Genomic DNA, 26631 nt, shown 5'->3' with positions numbered 1-26631 from the left:
CATACATGCCTGGCATGTAGACATACATGCCAGGACACTGGATGCAAAATCAACCAAGGTTGTTGAAAAACAAACAAAAAACATTTTTATGAATTAAGAGTATTATTGCCAGGCATGTTAGTGCCTACCTTTATGGCCAGCACTTGGAAGACAGAGACAGAAAGATCTCTGAGTTCAAGGCCAGCTAGGAATGCATAGAGAGGTATCTTGGAGAGAGAGAGAGTTATAGTGATAAAGTATATAATGCGTCTGTGTATAGTAGACTGGGATTGTTTGTTTATACTTGTTACATATTCTTGATAATATTAATATGTAGTGTTATGCAATGTTTTACTCTTTTGGTTTTTACTCTTTGACTTTTTAGGAGGCCCACCACCCAGCTCCCAAATAAATCATACATGGAGGCTTATTCTTAGTTACGAATGCCTGGCCTTAGCTTAGCTTGGCTTGTTTGTTGCCAACTTTTTCCTTTTCTTTTCTTTCCTTTCCCTTTCCCTTTCCCCTTTCCCCCTTTCTCCTTCCCCCTTCTTCCCCCTTCCCTTTTCCCCTTCTTCCCCCTTCCTTCTTTCCCCTTCTTCCCCCTTCTTCCCCCTTACCCCTTCCCTTCCCTTTGGTTTTATAATAAACTAGTAAGTTTATTTGTATTTCTTAATTGGCTAATGGAGACCTTCCTACTTAAGGTCGTTTTGAGAGTGATTTTGATGAAATTTTGAGAAAAATCCTATGTTCTATAATTCTTTTAGTTAATGTTCTGATTGGCTGAGTTACTGATAGTTCTCTTCTTCTCACCTGTTAGTATTGGGGCTTGCTGATTTCCTGTGTTGGCCCTCCTTGATTTCCTTTGGCTATTGGTTTATTTTCCTGATAGAGAAGAGGATGTGTTCTTTGGATGAAACTGTCTTTCTTCTTTTCATATGTATAGTATTCCTTTAGCGATTTACAAAATGCTAGCTCAGGTATCATGAATTGTTTAAATTTGTGTCTTGAAATATTTTTATTTCTCCATCAATTTAAAGAGATGTCTCTGCTGAGAATAGCAACATTTGATTGAGTTAGTTACTTACCTCCAGGGCTTGAAATACATCATTCCTTTCTTTCCTGCTGATAAAATGTAATATCCTGATGTTTTTGTCTTGAACTCCTGGTCCTCTGCCTCTGATTTCCTAGTGTTAATAGAAATGTTGATGAAAATTTTTAATACAAAGAAATGAGACCTAGAAATAGCAAATGACTTGTCAAGGACACTCAGTCTGTTAGTGGTAAAACCTTGTGATCATTTTAGTGTAAGAAAGATGATAGTAATAACACTTAGTGGTTATTGTATGCATGCCTAGGATAAGTCCTTTAAAAGTCTCTGTTAATGAACCCCTCAGCATTCTGTAATTAGAGAAGTTAAGCTGCTTCCCTGTGACAGTTAGTACTGGAACCCATTTCATTCTTGTATCTAAAAATCATGATCTTCATACTTAATCCTACTTTCTTAGAATATTGGAATTGAGGTTAAGCAATTGACCTAGTCTCAGGAGAATCTTCCCTTCCTTAGTTTAAAAGTATTAGTTGTATTGGGTCTGGAGAGATGGCTCAATGGTTAAGATTGCTTGTTCTGCTGTCATGAAGAGTGGAGTTAACATCCCAGAACCCAAGTAACAAGCTAGACATCCCACAAACGCCTGTATCTCCATCTCTGGAGGGATGGGATAGGAGTGGAGACAAGAGGATTTCTGGGGTTAGCTGGTTTCCAGGTGAGCCTAGAAAATGTAAGCCCCAGGTTGAGGGAGAGACTCTGCCTCAAAGGAATAGGCAGACATTTATAGAAGAAGCCCAACATTCTTTTCTGGCTTCTGCCTTTACACGCAGGTGCACACACATGTACACATACACATGAAATGAATTTAAAAATTTCAAGTAATTGCTATATTGGGTCTATGGTGGTGGTTCAATTAGTAAAACACATACCAAGCAAATATGAGGAACTGAGTTGTATCTCCAATACCTACATAAAAACCAGACAAGGTGGTATGCACTTTTAATACCAGCACTAGCAAGGCAGACACAAGTGGGTCCAAGGTGTTGGCTGGCCAACAGACCTACCCTACTTGGGGAGCCATAGGTCCATATGAGACATCCTATTTCAAAAAACAAAGTAGACGCACATTAGGACACCAAAGATGACCTCTGGCCTTCCTGTTACCTCTGCACACACACCTACACACATACGCAGAAGTAATAACTATAACTAGACTGGTATGTAGTTTGTCTTCTTGTTTATATATATATACAGAACTATTTCTAGTAAGGCATGATGGCACATACCTGTAACCCTTATACTCTAGAAGTTAAAGCAGGAACATTTTTAGTTCCCAGGCCAGCCTGAACTGCATAGCAAGGCCAGCTAAACAAGACAAAAAGAAATGAAAATCCTGTTGTCTTGACTTTTTGATCTAATTTCCTTGCCATACTTTTTCTTTCTTGTGAATTTATTAGTTTTCATTAGAGACTGATCAAATTAAAAATATAATATTTTGGAGTGTGTGTCAATTAAACACATTTAAAGATAGCCTCAGAGGCACCAAAATATGACACAAAGAAAGGAAATTCAGCCGGGCGTTGGTGGCGCACGCCTTTAATCCCAGCACTCGGGAGGCAGAGGCAGGTGGATCTCTGTGAGTTCAAGACCAGCCTGGACTACCAAGTGAGTTCCAGGACAGGCTCCAAAGCCACAGAGAAACCCTGTCTCGAAAAACCAAAAAAAAAAAAAAAAAAAAAAAAAAGAAAAAAAAAAGAAATTCAGCAGTTCCCTTTTGATTAATTTAATCAGAATTGAGTCTAAGTTTGAATTCTCCACTTCTCTCCCCGTGTCTTTCATTTGTCAGTAGCTTATAGCTCTTGAATTGTCTGTCTTATACTCACCTGATGCCTGTCTGTCTTGCTGTGTGTCTTGTTCCTAATAAAGGACTTTGTTCTGTATTTGTTGAACAGCACAGAAAACATTGCATGAGGAAGGAATAAGGGAAACTTTGCATCTTTGACAGAGTTTTACAAGGGATATTTACCTCAACTGATTCCAAATGACCCCAAAGCACTCAGTACAGCAAACATAGTGTTATTAAGCAATATCTATATGCTGTTTCCACATATATGGACCTTTGTTGTTTAAGGTCACTTTCAACATGTTTGCTGTTTTCAAATGATCACCATAACACATATTTACACACTTGTATTGTTCTCTGGAATAGGGGCATGGAAGTTACATAATGCATTAATTTTGGCTGTAAAAGCTGAATACTGAGGAAATCTAAGGCACTTCTAGTTGGTTGTTACATTGTTCTCTTAAAGGCAGGCTAAATAAACAGGCAAGCTATTAAGCCAAGTCCTAAGTGAATCCAAGGTATATTATTAACTTGATTGTGAGGTCCAGCTAAAGTTTCAGTATCTTTTGAGTGTAAGAGATAGTTTCATAAAAATGAATCACATTCAGGCTGTCTATACTTCCTCCCAATCAACAGTCTGTTGTCTAATTCTGTACAGGAAAGTTTCCTTTTCTTTCTCTTTCTTTCTTTCCTTCTTTCTTTCTTTTTGTCAATAAATTTTGTTTCTTTTCTTTTAATCTTTATTATTTGTTTGTTTGTTTTAATGTGCATTGGTGTTTTGACTGCTTGTATGTGTATGTTTGTGTGATGGTGTTGGGTCCCCTGGAACTGGAGTTAAAGACAGTTGTGAGCTTCCATGTGGATTCTGGGAATTGAACCTGGTTCCTCTGGAAGAACAGCAAGGTTTTCTGTGTCCTCATTTTTCTTTGCAAGTGCTCCCTTCTCCCCATCCTAAACTTGTTCATGTTCTATATATTACAGAACATTTAAAAATGTTCAGTTGGTAGGAAAGTGATAGTACGTTTTTATAAAAGCCATTGTTCTGGGGCATGGGGTAGGTCAGGAGCACAGCTTTGGCATAGAATGCACAAGGCACTGGCTTCGATCACAGGTGCACAGACCAAGTCTTAGTCATTAGCATTTCAAAAGTGGGAGCTGAGGGCTGCTGCTAGATAAACGTACACTGTTGTTTCCAGTAAGTATCTCTTGAGCAATCTCTATTTCAGTTTTCCTTCTAAATCTTATTTTATTTATTTATTTATTTGTGTGTTTATTAAAGATGTGTGCCGCCACCACCCTGCTTCCTCCTAAATCTTATCTTTCAACTCTTAAGCTGGATGTAAGACTTTCTGATGCTTTTATCCTGTTCAGTTTCCTTTTTATTTATCTTTTTTTTTTTTTTTTTTTTTTTTGGTTTTTTTTCGAGACAGGGTTTCTCTGTGTAGTTTTGGAGGCTGTCCTGGAACTCGATCTGTAGACCAGGCTGGCCTTGAACTCACAGAGATCCGCCTGCCTCTGCCTCCCGAGTGCTGGGATTAAAGGCGTGCGCCACCAACGCCCGGCTCCTTTTTATTTATCTTAAAAGTGTGATATACTAGTTTCTTTGTTCGCTAACCCCATTGTATTTTCATTGAAAGCTTTCGATTTGCATTTTATTCAAGGATGTTGCTGCCTTACTGACTGAATTATATTATTAACTTTCGTTTCAGTTGTTCTTCCTAACCTACAATCAGAAGATACACCATGCCTTCTATCTGTAGATCTATTTCATGTTTTGGTAAGTGTTCATTCAGTAAAATGATTTTGAAGTCATCAACTTTATAATTTCATGGTTTTTTTCTATTTAATTCATGCTTTCTGTTCACAATGATTAAATTTTGATTTTGAAGCTCTTTTTAGTGTCTTATCCTTTCTTTTTACAAATACAGATTTCACTAAGGCATCAAAATTATGGTTTAAAATGTCAAAAGACATTTCTTTTTTAGTTTGTAATCGGTCTTGCAATTGATTATATTCATTAATATACATACGAAGAAGTTTTTCTAATTCTGTTATGGCTACTCGCCTCTCCCTTTTTCTAACTTGTTTGTATCATATGCAATGTATTACCATATAAGCTATAAATTAAATATATATGATCATTAATTATTTAGTGATAGAAACAAGGCTCTGTATGCACTGATGCTTCCTTAAAACACCTGTTTCCACTTGTGAGTTTTATGCAGAACTTTACTATCCTTGCAATAATCTTATTAAAAAAAAAACCTGACCCAGTGAAGAAAATAGTGGTAAGGTTGAAAAAAAAAAACTTGGATTTTGTGGATATTGGGTTAACCAATCCCCACTCCACATTCGTACTTTATAATCTAAGCCTATATTCAGTAGCTGTCCACCCTGATTCTTTTGGGATCCCCTGGGGAGTCTTAAAAAGAATCCTAGTAATTAGATCTTGCTTCACAGTCTGATTTTGTTGGATTGGAATGAAGCCTATGTGTCAGGTTTTTTTTTTTTTTTAAGAGCATTCAATTGTTTGTAAAAAAAAAAAAAAAAAGGATCTTCAGAACCACAAGGAGAAAATGACTGTGTAGGCCTATAATAAGTAAAGGGATAACTGGTTTGGTGATGGCCTTTGCCTACTGTTAATGGTACATTATAATTATAGTCTAAGATATTCTGTTGAATATAACTAGAAAAAATATGATGGTTATTAAAAAAAAACCCTGCATCATTTGATACCTTTTACATTTAGTTAGGAGATAAGTTTGTCTTGCCTTTCACTGTTATCCTGTTGATATCCTTTTTCCTTTCATAGGTAGGTGCTGTGTTTGCATTCCCATCCTTGTATTGGGATGACACCGTTGACCTGCAGCCTTCATCAGTTAGCTCTGCATATAACCACCTTTATCTCTTCCATTTGATCACTATGGCACATATGCTTCAGATACTTCTTACAGTAGACACAGGTAAAGCTCCCATCTCAGTGTTGACTGTAAGTAACATTTGCCCACCTTTATTGCAGAATGAATTATGTTTGTGTTAATCATAGTATGTATTTCTAAGTCCCATGCTTTGTCATGTTATTTATTCATGTAATTCTTTTTTTTTTTTTTTTTGGTTTTTCGAGACAGGGTTTCTCTATATTGTTTTGAAGACTGTCCTGGAACTCGCTTTGTAGACCAGGCTGGCCTCGAACTCACAGAGATCTGCCTGCCTCTGCCTCCCGAGTGCTGGGATTAAAGGTGTGCACCACCAACACCCGGCTCATGTAATTCTTATCAAATGTTACTTAAACAAGTAAAGGCAGAATAGGCTGTGAAAAGGCTAATTATAATTCTCTCAAGATCTATAATGAGATCTGGTGCCCTCTTCTGGCCCAGATACGTACTGTATGCAGAATAAATAAATAAATAAAATATATAATGATTGTCTTTTGTCATTTCCAGCTATTCTCCAGATGTGTGAGGGGCTCTTAGGACCTGTTTTTATTCTTTTCTTCCAAATTCCTCATTGTCAAAGTCTCTCCAAATTTATTCCTACCTACATTGGTTCTGCCTTTCACCAAGGCTTCAGGATCTCATTCTTTTACCTGCAATGATAGTGTGTTGCTTACCTTGTGTCATTGCCACAGGCTACTTTATTTCATAGTTATTTTTATTTATATCTAATTTCCCTCCTTACTCCACTTCTCCTTTATTTCCATCCCCCCTTCCTCACATGTGTGTCATGATTACAGAAAACAATCATATTTTAAAACTACTACTCTTAGCCTCAAGTATCTGGCAACCTTTGTTCTCCACGATAAGTACTCATTAAATGCTTTTTGAATTATGACTTGAGTTACATGAATATAATATAACATTATCAAATTATAACTGGGTGGTGGTGGTGCAAGCCTTTAATGCCAACACTCAGGAGGCAGAGGCAGGCAGATCTCTGTGAGTTTGAGACCAGCGTGGTCTGCAAGTGCTAGTTCCAGGACAGCCTTCAAAACAATACAGAGAAACCCTGTCTTGACAAAAAAAAGAAAGAAAGAAAAAGAAAAGAGTCAAGTCATTAATAGCAAATGAAGTTGTGGGTAATAGCTCAGAGGATAAAATACTTGCTATGCACACAGACGCTAGGCAGGTGTGGTGGTACCACACGCAGGAGGAAGAGACAAGGGATCCATGGAATAAACAGACTAGCTAGACTAGCTGGGATTAGCAAGCTCCAGCTTTGGTGAAAAACTTCAATAAATAAATAAAGTGGAAAGTGATTGGGGAAGACATTCAGTATCGTTTTTTGGACTGCCTGATGGATGCATACATGAACATGCACATGTGAGTGCATGCAAACACACACATGCATGACATATATCACATGTATATAAGTAAAAACAAACTGGGTGGTAGTGCACACCTTTAGCCCCAGCACTGGGGAGGTATAGGCAGGTGGATCTCTGTGAGTTCGAGGCCAGCCTGGTCTATGAAGCTAGTTCCAGGACAGCAGAACAGAGAAACCATGCCTCAAAAACAAAACAAAAAACCAATAAACTGTTCTGGATAACAGTGACCAATAGGACCTACTGAAAAAAATCAAGTAATTTAAAGAAAATGCAGATTTAAAAAACTATCATGTTAGAGGGAACTGGAAAGATACTTAGTAGTCAACAGCACTGGCTGCTCTTCCAGGGTACCCAGGTCCAATTCTCAGTGCCTATTCACAACTGCCTCTAACTCCAGTTCTAGGGGACTCAGCTCCCTCTTCTGACCACCATGAGCACTGCATGCATGTGGTTCATTTTGGGATGGGGAGGGGAGTGAGTAATGAATCAACAAAAACCAAATACTGGTAGGGAAAACTTGGAAGCAATCAGGGTAGCCATTACATGATTGATAAATTATTTGTGGCACATCCAGACAGTGGAATATTATTCAGTTCTATAAAGAAAGGAACTATCCAGTCCTGAAAATGCATCTATCTATCTATCTATCATATCAAAGAAGCCAGTGTGAAAGATACTTTATAGGTCCAATTACAGGACATTCGAGAGAAGGCAAAACTGGAGATGATGTATGAGGAAAGAATCCATGAGTGAACTCTTGGCAGTCCTCCTATTTTACCTCTAGGTGATACAGCTACAGGTATGGGACATGACATTGGGCTTAAACTTTAGAATCAGTTTGTAGGTGTGGACTTTCAGTCAAAATAATTGTCAAAAATACAAATATAATGAATAGTGCTAGCTATTGATAATAGAAGTTCTTCGTGTATGGGATCAGAAATATATAGAATTCTGTATTTTTGGCTCAGTTTTGCTATGAACCTAAAACTGCTCCAGAACAATTAAGTTCATTGATGTATGTGTGTTGTAATCATATTTGTGTGTGTGTGCCTGCCTGTGGAAGCTAGAGGTCAGTCAATGTTAGGTATCTCTAATCATTCTATCTTCATTTTTGAGGCAGGGTTTCTCCATGAACTGAAAGGTCATCGATTAGGCTGGGTTCAGTAGCCAATGAACTCCAGGGGATCTGCCTGTTCCTACTCAACCCTAGCACTAAGATTATAAATGTGCTGCCATGCCCCAGATTTTAGATAGGTGCTGGGGATCAGAACACAGGTTTTCATGCTTGGATGACAGGTGCTTTATCTCCTTCCCAACTCAGTTCATTGATAAAGAAACAAACAAATCAATAATCTCATTACATGCGTGCATTTGTCAAATACATCAAATGGATTGCTTGAACTTATTTCGTTTAAAATTCACTTTACCTTCCCCACATATTCATGTACACAAACCCATATGCAGACATACATGCACATAATTTAAAAATTATTGTGATTTTTGTGTGTGCTGGGGATTGAACCCAGGGTCTAGGATGTGTAAGCATACATTCCACCACTGAGCAACACTTCACTTTCATCTCTTAACTTGAATGGAAAAAAAGTCAATAAAAATATATGTTTCCACCTTAAATAGATTATATCCATTTATTTATTTATGGCAGGAGGGATACCTATGTGTCATTACACATGTGGTGGTCAGGCTAACTTACAGGAATTAGTTCTCTCCTTCTACTGTGTGGGTCCTGGGAATTGAACTTAGGTTGCCAGCTTTGCCTTCTGAACCATCTCACCAACCCTCTTGGCAACTTCTAAAGATAAAGTGTACTCTTAGATTTTACTTGGAAAATGAAAGGAACTAGCAAGATGATGTCATTTCTCTCAGAGTAACTTTATGACCTTGCGATTGCATTAATACACAAGCAATTTGAAAATAGTAACCCTGTTCAAATGTGCCATAGCAATCTGTCAGAGGAAGCTGCAAGGTAGGCATTTTATCTCTACTTCTGTATAGGGAAACTGAAGCTGAAGGGATTAATGGAAGGGGTAGAGCAGTTACAGGATGTCCTGGAATCATGAACCTGAGTGAAACATGCTGATTAGAGAGCAGATTCTTACATCTGCCCTGCATATCTCTTTCAGGGCTCCCCCTTGCTCCAAGTGAGGAGGACAGTGAAGAGGCTCGATGCGCATCTGCTTTCTTTGCGGAAGTTTCACAGCACACAGATGGGTGAGTAGCAGTCCACTGGCCAGTCTGTTCTGCCTAGGTGTCCCTCCAGTAAGTCCAGGAGTTTGCTCAGGAGTTTGGCAGTATACCTTTCAGCCATTTCTTATTTAAAATCAGATAAAGCCTTTTAGTTTGTTATTTTTGTTTGTAAGATAGGCTTATAGTAGAAAATTTACTTCAATTTTTACCTTGAAATAAAAGGTAGTATATTAGAATTGTTTTTTTTGTACTTGAGACTCAGTGAGGGTGACTACATTTTCACTTAAGATGTTCTTGGAATACAGGCAAGAATAACAATAGTTAAACAATTGGCAGTATTAGGAACTTAATTAAATAAATAAAATAAGTTGCTTTGTTACAATGATTATACAGCAAATGTGCTTGTAAAACAGTTGATGTTTTTATTAGTAACATATTACTGTTTTTCTTCTCCTTATTTCATTGCAAGGGTGTTTTGTTTTTGTTTTAATTTCAGAAACAATGGGGAAAAATAAAGATTTACATTGCAAGGAGAACCTTGTGAGAGTCAAGATACTTTTTAGTGCTTTTTTTTTTTTTTTTTTTTTTTTTTTTTGGTTTTTGGAGACTGTTTCTCTGTGGCTTTGGAGGCCGTCCTGGAACTAGTTCTTATTGACTAGGCTGGTATCAAACTCACAGAGATCTGCCTGCCTCTGCCTCCTCAGTGCTAGCAATTAAGGGCATGCACCATCCCCGCCCCGCCTTAATGCTTTTTTAAAAATTGACTCTTTGTTTTTGTTCCGCTTTGTTTTTTTATCTTTACCTAAGAAAAAGGAGTACTGATATGCTTTTAAGAGTGTCCTGATAGAGCCTGGGTGCTTAACCCTTGACAGAGTGTTTCAGAGAGCTCTAGTTTCAATGCCTAGCACTGCCAAAACAAGAAAAAAGGAAAAGGTTGATGGAAAAGGTTATAAAAGTTGTTGTTTCCTTTAGAAAATGTATACACTAAAGCTGTTTGCTAACTAAATACTTTTTAAGAAATGCTTAGAAATTAAGTCATTGGCTAAATGTGATTTTTAACAGAGGGTGTGTTTAAAATCTGGTAAATATTCTGTTCTGGATTTATTATGTCCTAGCTTCATTGGTTGTGGCATCCCTGGCTGGTACCTGTGGGTCTCACTGAGGAATGGCATCACCCCTTATCTTCGCTGTGCTGCATTGTTTTTCCACTACTTACTTGGGGTGACCCCACCTGAAGAACTGTTTGCCAGTAAGTAGGAGACTGAACTCAGCAGGATATGGAGGCTTGTCATCACTGTTTTTGTCCTCAGCATAAGACAGACAGTGGGTGGGAACGCTTCTGTCCCTACCCAGGATCGTCAAAAATGAGGCCAAAGTCCTGCAAATCCTGCTCTTAGTTCCTGTGTATGTGTAGTTAAAGTCCTTGAATTAGTAAAACACCTGTATGTGCCAGGTGATGATGCATGCCTTTAATCCCAGCACTCGGGAGGCAGAGGCAGGTGGATCTCTGTGAGTTCAGGACCAGTCTGATCTATGTTCAAGACATCCAGATCTTGAAAAATACAAACAAACAACTTGCACATAAGGAGCTGGAGAGAGAGAGCAACAGATAACACTGACAGCTGTGCAAGCCTGATAACCTGAGTTCAGTCCTCAACCCCACACCAAAAGCTAAATGCAGGACTGCATGATTGCTCTGCAGGTAAAGGTACTTGTTGCCAAGCCTGACAGCATAAATTCAATCTCTGGAACTCACATAGTGGAAGGAGAGACTAACTCCTACAAGTTGTCCCAGAACCCCAACATGCACACTTTGGTATAGTCAGGCCCCCCACCAGTAAACAAATAAATGTAAGAAATAAATAAAATGTGTAGTTAAAGTCCTTGAATTATTAAAACACCTGTATGTGCCAGGTGGTGGCGCACGTCTTTAATCCCAGCACTCGGGAAGCAGAGGTAGGCTGATCTCTGAGGATTCGAGGCTAGCCTGGTCTACAGAGTAAGTGCCAGGATAGGCTCCAAAGCAACACAGAGAAACCTTGTCTCAAAAAACCAAAATTAAATAAATATTTAAAAACCAGAAGCAGTAGCAAGCAGTTGTAATCCCAACATTTCTATGAAAAAATAGAAGCAGAGACAGGAGAATCACCCTGAATCTTATTGGCTAACTAACTTGGAGTTTCCAGTATAGCAGTAGAAACAAGACAGAGCTGATTTTAACAAGGTAGAAAGAAAGAACCTGAATGCTAAAAGTTTTCTCCTGGCCTCCACATGAAAGCAAGGCTTGTGAGCATACACAGGCATGCATAGAACTTTTTTAAAAAAATACCTTTGTGCAAGCCAGGTGTGGTGGTCCACACTTTAATTGCAGTGCTGGAAAGGCAGAACAGGCAGATTTCTCTTAGTTCAAAGGCAGTCTGGTTCCAGGCTATATAGCAAGATGGTGTCTCAAAAATAAAATACCTATATGAAGAGTATAACTGATAGGATATACAGGAAATTAAAGATGTTTTCCCAGGCAGGAAGATGACTTTATTGTATGCTTTTATTTGGATTTTGAACATAAAGCTATATTTAAGAATTAAAATAGTAGCCAGGCGGTGGTGGCGCACGCCTTTAATCCCAGCACTCGGGAGGCAGAGGCAGGCGGATCTCTGTGAGTTCGAGGCCAGGCTAGACCGACAGCCTCCAAAACAATACAGAGAAACCCTGTCTCGTAAAACCAAAAAAAAAAGAATTAAAATAGTGACCAAAAAGGTCTTCTGAACAATGAAAACCATGTATATTTACTAGCAGCATCATTTTCTTTTTCATTTACTCATTTCTAAATCCAGATGAACATAGAGAAGGCTTCCTTACTATGTTCTATTGGTGAGAGTCAGAATATTTGTTTGATTTTGAAAGTGACCAAAATTTCCCAGAGAATCATTTTGTCCTGAGAGAATACATTGATGAGGTTGCCTTTACCAGTTGTTAGCCTCTTTATCTTGAACTCTTCGGCAGGTAAGATGCAATCAAACTTTGTTAGGTTCTCTATAAAAAAAATGGGTATTACTCTCCAAGTAATTTCCAGTACAGATCTCTTGCTTGCATGCACAAAATGTTCATACACTTATCCAATAGCTGCCATAGAAAATAAAGTATTTTCTTTCATTAGGGATGGAGCCAAATATAAAGAAGCATAAATATGCATGATATAGTACATAATGGAATGAGTCTGGCAAAGAAAAGTAAATTGATCATGGCCAGGGTCAGAACTCTTGGACATAGATAATCATTCAAAGATTTTTCTCCAAGGAAACATTAAAAAAAAAAGAGCTGCATACATGGGATTGAGCTGGACTTAAGAGAAAATCAATGTAAAGATATTCCTTGGCAGAGTAAGAGAACAGTAAAGATATGATTCTGGCTGCAAGCCTAGTGGGCCTAGGAGGTAGCCAGATGTATTCATTTCACCTGGGTCTTTAAACCACAGTAAAGACTTTATGAGCTAGGGTATAGCTCAGTGGTATAGCATGTCACCAGTCCTGAGTTCTGTCCTCAGCAAAGTACTGCCTATCTTCCCTCCTCCACCCCCAGAAAAAGAAAAGACTCTGCGTTGTATACTAGGTGTAGTGTTTAGTCATAGGAACCATCTGATCCGGGTGACTCAGATTGTGCTGTAAAAGTATCACTGTGGCTTATTTGCCACCCACGGTTTTATAGAACAGATGATAGAAATGGGCGTCAACAATGAGGGGGCTACATTAACACTGAGTAGATCAGAGTAATGTGCTTATTAAATATGTCTTGTTATTCTCTTGCAGACTCTGCTGAAGGAGAGTACAGTGCACTCTGTAGCTATCTATCTTTACCCACAAATTTATTCCTGCTTTTCCAGGAATATTGGGATACCATAAGGCCCTTACTGCAGAGGTACTATGGGGGTAAATGTAATTGATGGGTTTCTAGCTAGTTTGAATTTTTTTTTGTTTATTTTTGTTTTTATTTGGTTTTTGAAACAGGGTTTTGCTGTGTTGACCTTAAACTCTGTTCTTCCTCAGATTCCTCCAGGGCTCAATTTGAAATGTTAGTCTTAAGTTTTTGAGTCGGGGGTCTAAGACTCACTGTGTAGCTGAGGATAGGCTTGAATTCCTGATTCTCTTGCATCTGTCTTCCAAATGCTGGAATTACAAATGGGGACCAGAGTGCCTTTCTTTTAATTTGAAAAAGTTTTAAATTACAATTGTTTACTATGCTTTTCAGTTGATTAGCATTGACTGCAGAGGTAGGAAAGTACAGAAATTCTTAATCCACATACTTCAGGAGTAGGTTAAGGCCGGCCTCTGAGCAGATGGGAATCCTGCTTGCTCTTCCATGGCTGCATTCCATTCATTTTGATTGTTTCTGCACAGTTGCTGTTTCATTCCAATCTTAAAACGTGGTGGGGAATTTGATATGCTAGTAGACAGAATCGTAATTAAGAACCAAAAATTGCTGGGCATGCTGCAATTGATAGGCAGAGGCAGGCGGATCTCTGTGAGTTCCTGGTCTTTCAAGGCTACACACTGAGGACCCCATTTCAAAAAAAAAAAAAGAAAAGAAAAGAAAAAGAAAAATCAAAGAATCTCAACCTTGAGCTTATAGTATTTCTCAATTTGTAGAGTTCTGGACTAGCATGCAAAAGTCTGTTCAGCCCCGGGCACTGCATAAACCAGGCTTGGTGGCACAGCACATGCATGTTATCCCAGAACTTTACAAGTAGCAGCATGAGAGTTAGAAGTTCAAGGTCATCTTTGACCATGTGGCAAATCTGAATCTAGTTCTTAGCACATGAGACCTTGTCTAAAAGAAAAAGAGTTAAACTGGAACTGTATACAAAGCCATAGAGAGTGTGGCAGAGCACATGTCAGCAGAGTGGCTGAGAGATGGAAAGACATGTGGAGAGCAGAGACCAGCGCGGAGAGACTTTCTGCCATATCTGACCCTAGACCTCCAGTTTACTGTCACCTCCCAGCCTCCACTCCTCTGCCCTCGCTATGTTAATCTTAACTCTTACTCCCATTCTCTTTTTCTCATGCCCGGGTCAGAACTGGGTGAATTCTAGCCTGTTTCCTACTAATAGTCTCATGCCCTAGGTCCTCTGTCAGGTTTTGGCTTTGCTTCCTAATTTCTCTTGGGCATTGTGATCTCTCATACAATCAAAATGAATGTTTTTAAGATTAATGTCACTTTTTTGGGGGCAATCACAGAAGATTTTACAAATTTTAACTCATGTCTGCTCTGCTCTGTGGAGTCTGCAGGCTGCATCTCCCAGTGCTCTTTGTCAGTTGGCTTCAGGGTGGGGTTAACCAGTGGAAAGCACTAGCACTGCTGGAAATAAGAAAGGAGAAGGAAACCCTGCTTCCTCTCGGCCTCTGGGGGCATCTTCGGTAGTGTTGGTGGTTCTTCTGTGGCTCCAGTTGCTCCCAGAAAAGCCTGCTGTGATCCTACTGCCCACTGGTGACCCTACCCAGGGCAGCAGGGATTCCCCCACCTCCAGCACTGGGGCAGGATTTAAGGTTTACTTGCCTTTTTGTCTCAAGATTGCCTGCCTACCCCTTATACCACTTATCCTCTCACTTTGTCTCTATTCTGCGGGTTGAATCTAGAGCTTTGAACTAGGCAAGTATACCACACCAAGCTACACACTGAGTCCCTATCACATATATTGCTACTTCCTACTATTAAATTTTCTCATTTAAATTGTTGATGGTTTCTGTTCTAAAGACTGTAATTGACAAAACCCTTGAAATGGAATTCAGAAGGGAGAGTAAGGGTGTGGGAGGAGAGAAAAGGGATAAGATGTAAACTTAGAGACAGAGAGGGGATATGAAAAGACAGAATTGGAAGAACAGTCAGTGTGTGTCACGGGGAGCCTGTGACACTCTTGTGGTCCTGTGACGACCCTCCTTCACTCTTGGCTTCACTTACAGGTGGTGTGCAGATCCTGCATTACTCGATATTTTGAAGCAGAAAAGTGCTGTGGTCAGGTTGGTTTTACTATTTAAGCCTTTCACCACATCTTAGCTGTGTTTCTAAAGTGCTTGGTTGGTTTGCCTTTGTTCCTGGTCTGGCCCTTATTCTCATTCATTGTTTCCTGTGTGTCTCTCTCTGCGTCTTTGGCAGACATCAGGTTCTTCCTGTACTGATTTTTCTTGGAATGGCCAATCTTTCTTTCTTAAATTGTCAGAAGCCACCAGCTCCATTGGCAGACTCTTCCTTAAACTGGAACCTGCCCATCAAGTTGAAGGGGCTTGTCTCTGGTAGCTGCTATTACAGTAAAGACGGTGGTTTACACTGTTCATATAAATAGCCTCCCATCCCCTTTGAGGATAAAGATGTAAATAGAAGGGACTAGTCTTCTCTTCTTCTTAGAAGCTAGCCCCCACAATACCTCAAAATTAGAGATAGGGCTTTTCTGTGTAGACCTGGCTATCCTGGAATTCACTCTGTAGACCAGGCTGCCCTTGAACTCACAGAAATCTGTCTGCTTCTGCCTCCTGAGTGCTGAGATTAAAGGTGTTTGCCATCACTGTCCGGAGAGAAACTTTTTTTGTGTGTGGTGTGTGTGGCTTTTTGAGACAGGATTTCTCTGTGGCTTTGGAGGCTGTCCTGGAACTTGCTCTGTAGATCAGGCTGGTTTCAAACTCACAGAGATCTGCCTGCCTCTGCCTCCCAAGTGCTGAGATTAAAGGCATGCGCCACCAATGCCCGGCTGAAACATTTTTTGAAAAATACTTTGTTACTGTATTTTATGTGTATATTTAGTCTCTATGTATGCTTGTGAATCATACGCATTCCTGGTGCCTGTAGAGACCAGAAGAGGGTGTTATATCTCCTGGAATTGGAGTTAGAGATGGTTATGAATTACCTTGTGGGTGATGGGAATTGAACACGGGTCCTCTGGAAGAGTAATCCGCTCTTAACCTCTGAGCCATCTCTCCAGCTGGACACGATAGCACACACCTATGGCTGAGGCAGAGGCAGGAGGGTTATGAGTTGCAGGCTAGACTGGGCTTCGTAATGAGGTGAGACATTAAAAACAAACAAGAAGCTTTGTCAGCTCTCTCTCCTCTCTCTCTCTCTCTCTCTCTCTCTCTCTCTCTCTCTCTCTCTCTCTCTCTCTCTCTCTCTCTCTTTCTCTCCTCTCTCTCTCCTCTCTCTCTCTCCTCTCTCTTCTCTCTCTCTCTCTCTCTCTCCCCTCTCTCCTTTTTTTTTTTGTTTTTTTGTTTTTGCTTTTGTTTTTGTTTTGACAGGGTTTCTCTGGGTAGCTTTGGAGGCTGTCCTGGAACTTACTCTGTAGACCAGGCTGATCTCGAACTCACAGAGATCTGCCTGCCTCTGCCTCCCGAGTGCTAGGATTAAAGGCGTGTGCCACCAACATTCAGCCAAATTGCTGACTCTTAACAGAGTTAATTTACTGTTTCTCTTCTTTATTTTTCCTGAAAACTTTAAATTGATGATATGCCCGTGGTTGGAATGTATTCAACCCTAGTTTTTTAGATAAGAAACTACACCATGCCAGAAGCATTCTTCAGCTTTAATCTGTTCTATTATGTATAAAACTGCCTTTTAAACTGTGTTTCTAGGTACCCTAGAAAAAGAAATAGTTTGATCGAGCTTCCTGATGACTACAGCTGTCTTCTAAATCAAGCCTCTCATTTTAGGTAAGAAAAAGAATATTGGGTGTAGGGGGATGCACAGTATCTTTTCCTGAGCTTTCTTCTGGTCTACCCTAGAACCAGTGAACTTAACTTGTGAAAAATGACCATTGAGGGGCTAGTGAGATGGTTCAGCTGGTAAGGGTTCTGCCCACCAGGCCTGTTGACTCATGTTTGGTCTCTGTGTCTTCTTCCATTGATGGGACACTGATGTTTATGATGGGGTTGTTTCTTCTCTTTAGCTAATTAACTTCTTTTTAACTATTATGAATACTGTTACTATAAACAGTCATATACAAGTTGCTGAACATACATTTTTCATTTTATTTGAGTATATATCTAGGTCATATGTTTGACTTTTTCAGTGTCAAATCCTTTTATATCTACTGCATCATTTTACAATCCCACCAGCAATGTATGGGCCATAGTATTTCTTCAACTGCTTACCAGTCCCTCAGTAAACTTCCAGATAGATCTGCACATAAAATCCAAGGCTTTGGAGGTTAGATCACCATTGTCTCTCCCGGCACAAGTAAGCCACACCAGAAATATGAGCTGCATCCCCGCATCTTCCTATGCTGGGTTAGAGAATAAGGAGTAAAGTGATGGCTGACTGTGAAGAATGCCAACGTGAATTGAGTGTAGTGGCACACTCCTTTAATCCCAGCACGTAGATGGAAGCAAGCAGATCATTTTGAGTTTGAATCCAGCCTGGACTATAGACTCTTGTTTCGGCCTTGAAGAAATGTCATAGAGATTGGGGTTGAACCCTTATTGCATGAGGCAGTTTTTAAAATATTGCACATTTCCAAAGCCTTGTTACCCCAACATTGTAAACACACGACTAAAATATTATAGCAGCAGCAGCCCAGCTGTTAATTGTTAGATGAATCTCAGTATAAATATAAGACTTTTATCAAATTTCTACAAGACTTTATATTTAATAATGGGTTGCAGCTGGAAGCGGTACTCTGTCCTGCTCGCTCCCCCTGGACTGGTTTTTCTCCCACCTGCTGGTCTCCACTGCCAGTCCCCACAGCCGATTATAAAATAATCACTCATAGGCTTAATATTAATTACAAACTGTTTGGTCTATTAGCTCAGGCCTCTTATTAACTAGCTCTTACAACTTAAGTTAACCTATTTCTATTAGTCTATATTTTCCACAAGGCTCGTGGCATGTTACCTCACATCTTGCTTCTCCAGCAGCTACTGGTGTCTCCTGACTCAACCCTTCTTTTCCCTGTATTACTGCTGGATTTGCTGCCTGGCTCTGTTCTGCCTGGCTATTGGCCAGATCAGCTTCTTTATTAATCAACAATAATAAGACATATTTATAGCATACAGAGTGACATCCCAAAATTAAGAGGATTTTCTTAATATGTTTTTTTTCCCATTTGTTTTGTGGTGCTGGAGCTTAAGCCCAAGGCCTTACACATACTAAACATATACTTGCCATTAAGCTGTATCCAAGCTCAATCTAGTTTTTTTTTTAATGTTTCTATCTTAATCACTATATCCTATTATTTATTCTTTGAAAATTTCATGCAGCAAGGGCGGTGGTGACTCACGTCTTTAATCCCAGCACTCAGGAGGCAGAGGCAGATGGATCTCTGTGAGTTCATGGTTAGCCTGGTCTACAGAGTGAGTTCCAGGACAGCCAGGGCTATTACACTCTGTCTCAAAAAACAAAGCCAACAATAAACAGAAAATTTCCTGTACCTATACAATGTGTTTTTATTGTATCCATACTCCACAGCCCTCCTCCAGTTCCCTCCAGCTCTCTCTGACCATATCTCCCTCCACACTTGACATTCTATTTTTTAGCCCATGGAGGCCTATTAATGCTGTTCATAGGGACATGGAGGTGGGTGATGGCCAATTTACTAGTGACTCTACTCTCCCCCCACCAAGAAAAGTGATTCCTCACCCCTAGTAGCTACCAGCTTCCAATAGCTCCTGAGCTGGGGGCTGAGTAGCTCCTCCTTACTCCATGACGGTTTTGATATTCTTTTTGGTTTTTTTTTTTTGTTATTTATATGTATGAGTGTTTTGTCAGCGTGTGTGTATATATGTGCACAATACATGCTGGTGCCCATGGATAAAAGTGCATTGGATCCCTGGAACTGGGATTACAGATGATTGTGAGCCACCCTGTAGGTGCTGGGAATTGAACCTGGGTCCTTTCTGCAAGAGCAACCAATGCTCTTAACCACTGAACCATCTCTCCATCCCCATGCTGGAGTATTTAACTGGCTTCATCTTGTGCAGATAATGATAGCTGCCAAGGTCAGAAGACAGCATTTCACAGCACTTGTTGGGGGGAAGATTGATACACAGGTCCCGTCTGTGACTGGACAGTCTCGGCTGCTTATTCTCACCACATTGAACAGTTAATAAGAGTCTGTGTATTAACAGCTACCCACTGCAATAAGAAACTTCTCTGACTAAGATAAGGAGCAGCACAAGTCTGACATGGGAGGTTCTCAGGCATAGGCAAGCTTAAGCAGGGGACACCTGGTCTATCACTTGGTGTGGGAAGCCCTACAGGTTGAGCTCCTAGCACAAAAATTCCTGGGCAGTTTGTTATGTGTTATGTTATTATGTGTGTGTGTGTGTGTGTTTGTGCCACATATATGCAAATATCCATGGAGGCCAGAAGAGTGCCCCTGATCCTCTCGGGTTGTAATTACAGGCAATTGTGAGGTTAGAATGAACTCAGGTTCTCTGGAGCCATCTCCCCAGCCCTTTAACTTCCCTTCAAGTAATACAGATTTGCAATCATCTAACTAAATACCCTTTGTCTTTTAGTAGCTTTCTTTGCTGAGTAGGGTGAGTGAGGCAAACATGCTTTACTGCTAAGTATACATATGATCTGGTTCTTGTTTTTCCAACACAGTAAATGTGTTCTCCCCTTTTAGGTGTCCACGGTCTGCAGATGATGAGCGAAAGCATCCTGTCCTCTGTCTTTTCTGTGGAGCCATCTTATGTTCTCAGAACATTTGTTGCCAAGAAATAGTGAATGGGGAAGAGGTTGGAGCTTGTGTTTTTCATGCACTTCATTGTGGCGCTGGAGTCTGCATTTTCCTGAAGTGAGTATGGAGTCATTTGAAACTTGTTAGGGATCTTAGTTGAAAATGTGTATCCAGTCACTGTGCCAGTAGAATAATCAGTTCTTTAAAAAATAGAATTCTGGGCAGAGCGGTGGTGGCGCACGCCTTTAATCCCAGCACTCAGGAGGCAGAGGCAGGAGGATCTCTGTGAGTTTGAGGCCGGGCTGAACCGACAGCCTCCAAAACAATACAGAGAAACCCTGTCTCGTAAAAACCAAAAAAAAAAAAAAAAAAAAAGAATTCTGGCCAGGCAGTGGTGGCACACGCTTTTAATCCCAGCACGCAGGAGGCAGAGGCAGGCAGATGGAGCTCCCTGAGTTTGAGGTCAACCTGATCTACAGAGAGAGTTCCAGGATAGGCTCCAAAAGCCTCAAAGAGAAACCCTGTCCCAAAAAAACAAACAAAACAAAACAAAAACAGAAAAAAGAAAAAAATTCTGATTACATATCTTTCATTATTAGAAAAATCTAAAATGGTATAGACTTTATATCAGTGATTCCAGTATTGTGTGTGTATGTATTTATGTATTTATTTGGGTTTTCCGAGATAGGGTTTCTCTGTGTAGCTCTGGCTGGTCTGGAACTTGCTTTGTAGACCAGGCTAGCCTCGACCTCCATATGTCTGCCTGCCTCTTTCTCCCAAGTTCTGGGACTAAAGGCATGCACTACTATGTCCAGCAATTTATTTATTCTTTGGACAAGTACTGGATATATATAAACTAGTCTAGCCTTGTACTCCCAGACATACTATCTCCGGAGTGCTCCTGGCACAAGGTTGTCTTTTGGGTGTTTTTATTTTCTTCTTTGAACAGAAGATTCAGAGTAGGACAATAGTGATAAATGTTTATGAAAGAATATAGATTGCTGAAGAAAAATAAAAGTCAAAGTTGATTTCTGTGCTTTTTCTTCCTATTCTCTGGGTAGAATTCAATTTTTATTTATATAAACCCTCAAGTCTTACTATGAGATATATTATCATTGCTTAAAGGCAACCTTTGAAATGAGAACAGAATGGCATAGAAGCCAAACTCAAACACCTATTTGCTTCTATAGAACCCACAGGAATAAATCTACCTATCCTGAGTGTGTACTTTATACTTTGTTCATTTTATAATTTCTCATTGTAATAATTAAGCATTTCTTGATACTGAGTTTCTCAAATGCCCTCAAAGTACTATTGGAGGCTGTGTCGCACCAGAGCAGCTTATAACCCTTCCCTGGGAGATGCTCTGTCCTTCCTTGAAGCCCCTTCTGCCTAGGTGGGAAGTTAGGAAAAGGCAGAAGCAGCCTCAGCCAGAGTTCTCCAGGGCCCTGTGACTCATGTAGGGCAGCCTCCTTTTCATTATATCCAGCCAGAGTTATTGATCTCCTTTTTCCCTAGATCTGTGGATCCTTTCCTATTGCGTCAAGAAAAACATCAGTGTTTGTTCCCTTTACTCAGACAAAACACAGTTTAGTTCGGGGCAGTGGCCCACACCTTTAATCCCAGCACTCAGGAGGCAGAAGCAGGTGAAACTCTGAGTTTGAAGTCAGCCAGTTCAAAAAAGTGAGTTCCAGGACAGCCAGGGCAACCCAGAGAAACAAAAACAAAAAACAAAATCCTACTGTTTAGTGTATTCATCCATGACTGTATTGCCTTCTAATTGAATTTTTAATAGATATTGGCCATGTCTTTTCTTTAGCTTAGCTTTGATTTGGTGTGTATCATCTACACATGTGTGTCTAACCGTGCGTCCTGCCTTTGTTTTGTTCTTCAGAATCAGAGAGTGCAGAGTGGTCCTGGTGGAAGGAAAAGCCAGAGGCTGTGCTTACCCAGCCCCTTACTTAGATGAATATGGAGAAACTGACCCTGGGCTAAAGTAAGATTTTCTTTTCTTCTTTTTTTCTTTTTTCTTTTTTTTGGGGGGTGAGGGTGGAGGTGAGTACTCTTAACCACTGAGCCAGCTCTCCAGACCCTGACTGACCCTGTTATTTGAGACAGGCCCACTGATTATAGGATGCTGACTGGCTGAAGGATCTGCCTGTCTTCAGCTCCTCAACACTAGGATTATGGTCACATGTTATCACGCTTAGCTTTTTATGTAGGTGCTGGATCTTGAACTCAGATCCTCACACTTGTACAGCAAGCACTTTGCTGACTGAGCTAACTCCCAAACCTTTTTGTTATTTGTTCTTTTAAAATATCATTAAAAATTAGTAGATTCACTGCATAGGGCTTGGAGATTTGTTTTTATTGAAACAGCATTTGTCCTATCTTTAAGTTTAAAGGAGAAGGTACTGCATGGTAAAAGTAGTTAGTTAGTGCTGATCAAGATGGAAGTCATCATTAGTCCCAGTATATAGGAGGCAAGGGCAAGTGGACTTCTGTGAATTTAAGGTTAGTTGGGTCTGAATTGTGAATTCCAGGCCAGCCAGAGCTACAAAATGAGAGCCTATTTCAGAAAGCAAAACCAATAGCAACAATAACAAAATAGTTAATAATGGAGGGTAATCTTAAGTTGCTCTAGAAAAGTAGAAAAATATAGAATTTTTAAATTACTGATAAACAGTGTGAAAATTGACAAGGAGCTGAGACACTTGATGTTCCAGAGGCTGAGATGCCTGTTGCCTCCATCACAGCACTCAACAAACTTCAGGCTTTTTGGAAGCTGGCACAGTGTTGTAAACTATGTAACCCTAGAACAAAAATGTAGTTACTTACATATTTGCTAAGCCAGGTATAATGATGCACGCCATCATTATAGTCCCAGCTACTTGGGAGGATGAACGTGGAAGGTTGTTGGAGTATATTAGTTCAAACCCAGCCTGGACACCTCAACAAGACACCTCTTCCTTAAGTAAAAAAATGAGCAAAGAAGAAAATGTTTGCTAAGCATCCGTAAGATGAATCATAGGGATGGTTATAAAACAAAATATTTTTAAGCAGCTTTTTTTTACTTTAAGGGCTTCTTGTTATGCCTTGTACCTAACCTCCTATGCAAAACCATAAATTGAAGCTGGGTAAACTTCAAGGACAGAAAGCCATTAGAACTTCATTCAAGCTAACCATTAGGCAAGACTAGAGCTGTTTCAAGTTAGGCACCTCCAAAGACACCAAGTTAGACACTAATGTGGAAATATTAAACTACACAAAATGGGGATGTCCTATGATATTTTACTGATGGAGAAATCACTTATGTGAGAAGCCAAGAAAGCCGAGAACCAAAGGTCTGCACACTGCTCTCCAGGCCGAAACCAGAACCCCAAGAGAAAGTGTCTCCTCCCCCTAGCTCTTTTATCCCCCACATCTTCTATGTACCTGTGACCACACCCAAACAGGCGTGGTCAGCACTATGGGTATGAAAATCTCTTCCTACAATTCCCCCTTTACTCTAAAGAAAGCATTTAGACTTGATACAAAACTCAAACATATATACAGCATATTCATAGAAGATCACAAATTATAAACTACTTATATCCTATCCTAAGTATATCTATCTACAAGACACTTGTTTAAATGAGGTCTCATTGTGTTAGTCATGTATGTGACTTAATTTCCCAAATAGTCAAAGAGTACATTTCTGCTTTCTTAACTAAGTTGTGTGCCAAGTTCATAGCAGTCAGTTGTAAAGAGTTCCCCATTATTAAGCTCTGTCCTGGTTCCCTAAAGCTGCAGGAATATCTTAGGAGATATCACTGTCATTTGATTCAAGCTTAGATGTCATTATTTTTTTTTTCCTGAAGGAGGGGAAACCCACTTCATTTATCTCGGGAGCGATATCGGAAGCTGCATTTGGTCTGGCAACAGCACTGCATTATTGAAGAGATTGCTCGGAGCCAGGAGACTAACCAGATGCTATTTGGATTCAACTGGCAGCTACTCTGAGCTACTCTGCCTCAAGACAATCATGAGTGACATCAATAATAAAGGCTGATTGAAAACTCCAGAGAACTTTCTGAGGATGGGGAAGTATTGGAGTGTCTTTTGATCCATGACCAGATTCACATATATTAATAAAATATTCCTTAATGGAATATTGCTTTCAATTAGCAAACATTAGCTTCAAGGGAAAAACAGGACATAGATTAGTCTGTTTTGTGTTCTAGAACACTAAAGAAATGCTTGTTCACCCAAGTGTCTATTTCTGCTAATATTTCCAGAAAACTCATTCCCTTTCATAACTGTCCTATTTCATTTCTTATCATCCACCTGGTAAATGAAGTCACATCAAACACTTGTGGACATTTATACGTCTGGTTAATGTCTCTCCTGAGTATAATTCAGCTTGCATTAGATCTCTGACAAGATGCTGATCACCTGTGATGGTCTGAAGAGCAATTACAGAACTACGCAGTATCTTTCAGCTGAAAAGGTTTTAAAAGTGTGAACTATTTTTTAAGGAAATATCCTTTACTGCACCACATACTGCTTCAGCCAGAAGCAGAGCTAAGTCTTTGTAAGGACTGTGCATGAGTTGTGCAAGGCTGGAGAGCGTCTTCCAACGTAGACCTCAAGAATTAGAAGGATGTGCTCATTATGTATTCCTTATACAAAAGCCTATTCTCCTCCCTGACTCTAGATAGCTTGTGGACACAAGTTGTCCGTTCCTTTTTCCACAGGCAGGTTTCATCAGTGAGACCTCCTGTCTCTTGTGGCCCCATCCAGTTTGACTCTGAGAAACTTTGGCTGTTCTGAAGCAAACTCTTTGTAGGATAAGAATCAGAAAATTGACTCAGTGAATGCTCATTTAAGCTGACTTAGAACAGTCATACTTAAGCCAGTTCTGAAGCCCTCTATGGCTTCTAAGAGACAAATCCTAGATTTGATGTCTGTGAGAAACCTTTTTGTAAACTATGACTTATGACTGATATAAAGTAAAAAAAAAAAGCCTTCTAATCAGGTCTGTGTCCTATTATAACCTGCTATGGTTGAGCCATCACGCTTATAAATAATGCAGCTCTCTTGAGTCTGTGCATAGACTTCTTGGTCCTTGGTTTTAACCTTTTATATCAAGAACATGTGAATTAACTGCAGAGAGAACAGTTGATTTGTGTTTTAGCTTCTGTGAAATTGGGTACTGTTAGCAGTTGAAAGGTGTACTGTTAGCAGTTGAAAGGTGTGTTTGAAGATTGTATCTTCTTTTGCCCTTGGCTGCTGCTATCATATATGTATACAAGTGTTTTCCTACCTTCTCCGTACAGTCAAGGCAAGAAATTTTTGCTGAGTGATCAGTGATGTACATTTGGAGCTAGATTTGTTGCAGTCTTAGGAAAGGTGTATTTTGCAGTAAGATTGGTGTGAGCAGGCACCAGAATCACAATCATGATTTCCTACTTGGACAGTTACTATACAGAAGAAATCAGGAAGTAGATACAACTAGAATGAACAGTTCGCAGCAATTATGAGAGATGAAGATGAGAAAATTCAGTATTGGGCTTGTGCGATTTGCCAATATGATTAAGTGTTTTCACCATTGCCCTTTGTTTTTGTTTTTTCTTTTTGGTTTTTTGGGGGTTTTTGTTTTTGTTTTGTTTTTTGAGACAGCTTCTCTGTATTGTTTTGGAGGCTGTCCTGGAGACCATGCTGGCCTCAAACTCACAAAGATCCACCTGCCTCTGCCTCTGCTTCCTGAGTGCTGGGATTAAAAGGCATGTGCCACCAACGCCCGGCTGCCCTTTGTTTTTCATATAATTTTTTTTTAAAGGATTGTTTAGCTCTGAAATCTGGGCTAGAACAGGCAACATAAGATGCTCATTTCTGCCTTCGTTTTCTGATCCCCATTTGGCAAGGATAAAGATTTTATTTTTAGCCTTCTTAGATTCAATTTGTAAGCCCTGGAGCTAAGCTAACAAGCTGCAGGAGGACTAGCTGGCACTGGCCAGCCAATGTTTACCACCAAAGAACCCAATTCATCATTGAGTTCTGCTTTTCGAGAGTGAAGTTTCTGCACTGGAGGTGAACATATGCCACAATGCTACCCCAGCCCAAGGAATTTCTAATGATATTATCATGACAAATGATTTAAGTCTGCTTATGAAGTTTACTTAAGCAACCAAGTCACTTTATTTAGTGTATGTGAAAGGATTGGTTCAGTAGGATGGCTCCGACTGTGTTTCTGATATTGGTGAGGGGCTGGCAAGGATTTTAATGATACAGCAAAGAAAAATATATCTGTATACTTAATTTATTATGTCAGTGTATGTATGGACTGTGAGTTCACTTTTAGTGGTCATTTGTCATTTCATAACAACTATGCATTTTGGTTCACTGTGATGATCTATATTTAGTGACTGCAACATGTTTATACCACTGATTCAAATTCCATTCATGATGAAGTTATACAAATGATGCATATATTGATATCTTTTATTGCAAAGATGTAAATTAAAAACTTGTATAATGTTCTTGTGCTTTTTGAAATAAAATATCTTATATGTGTATATTTAAAAAAAAGGGAC

At 39.7% G+C, this 26631-nt stretch overlaps 1 protein-coding gene across 2 annotated transcripts in view; it reads left to right on the top strand.

The window, feature by feature from the left end:
* The window catches only part of Ubr1 (ubiquitin protein ligase E3 component n-recognin 1), a 125821-nt gene extending 99195 nt beyond the window's left edge, over positions 1-26626 (top strand). For both annotated transcript variants that reach the window (XM_040746131.1, XM_040746130.1), the window contains exons 38-47: positions 4580-4647; positions 5683-5833; positions 9336-9423; positions 10515-10648; positions 13206-13314; positions 15354-15410; positions 17010-17087; positions 20003-20173; positions 21951-22052; positions 23917-26626. In XM_040746131.1, coding sequence (XP_040602065.1) covers positions 4580-4647; positions 5683-5833; positions 9336-9423; positions 10515-10648; positions 13206-13314; positions 15354-15410; positions 17010-17087; positions 20003-20173; positions 21951-22052; positions 23917-24058 — 1100 coding nt within the window. In that variant the 3' untranslated portion in view covers positions 24059-26626. The remainder of the gene's footprint in view (positions 1-4579; positions 4648-5682; positions 5834-9335; positions 9424-10514; positions 10649-13205; positions 13315-15353; positions 15411-17009; positions 17088-20002; positions 20174-21950; positions 22053-23916) is intronic.
* The last annotated feature ends 5 nt before the right edge of the window (positions 26627-26631 follow it).

This window comes from Mesocricetus auratus, unplaced genomic scaffold (assembly GCF_017639785.1).
Source record: "Mesocricetus auratus isolate SY011 unplaced genomic scaffold, BCM_Maur_2.0 Super-Scaffold_100004, whole genome shotgun sequence".
In the NCBI taxonomy this organism is placed as follows: domain Eukaryota; kingdom Metazoa; phylum Chordata; class Mammalia; order Rodentia; family Cricetidae; genus Mesocricetus; species Mesocricetus auratus.
This window is presented reverse-complemented; position numbering and strand designations above follow the sequence as displayed.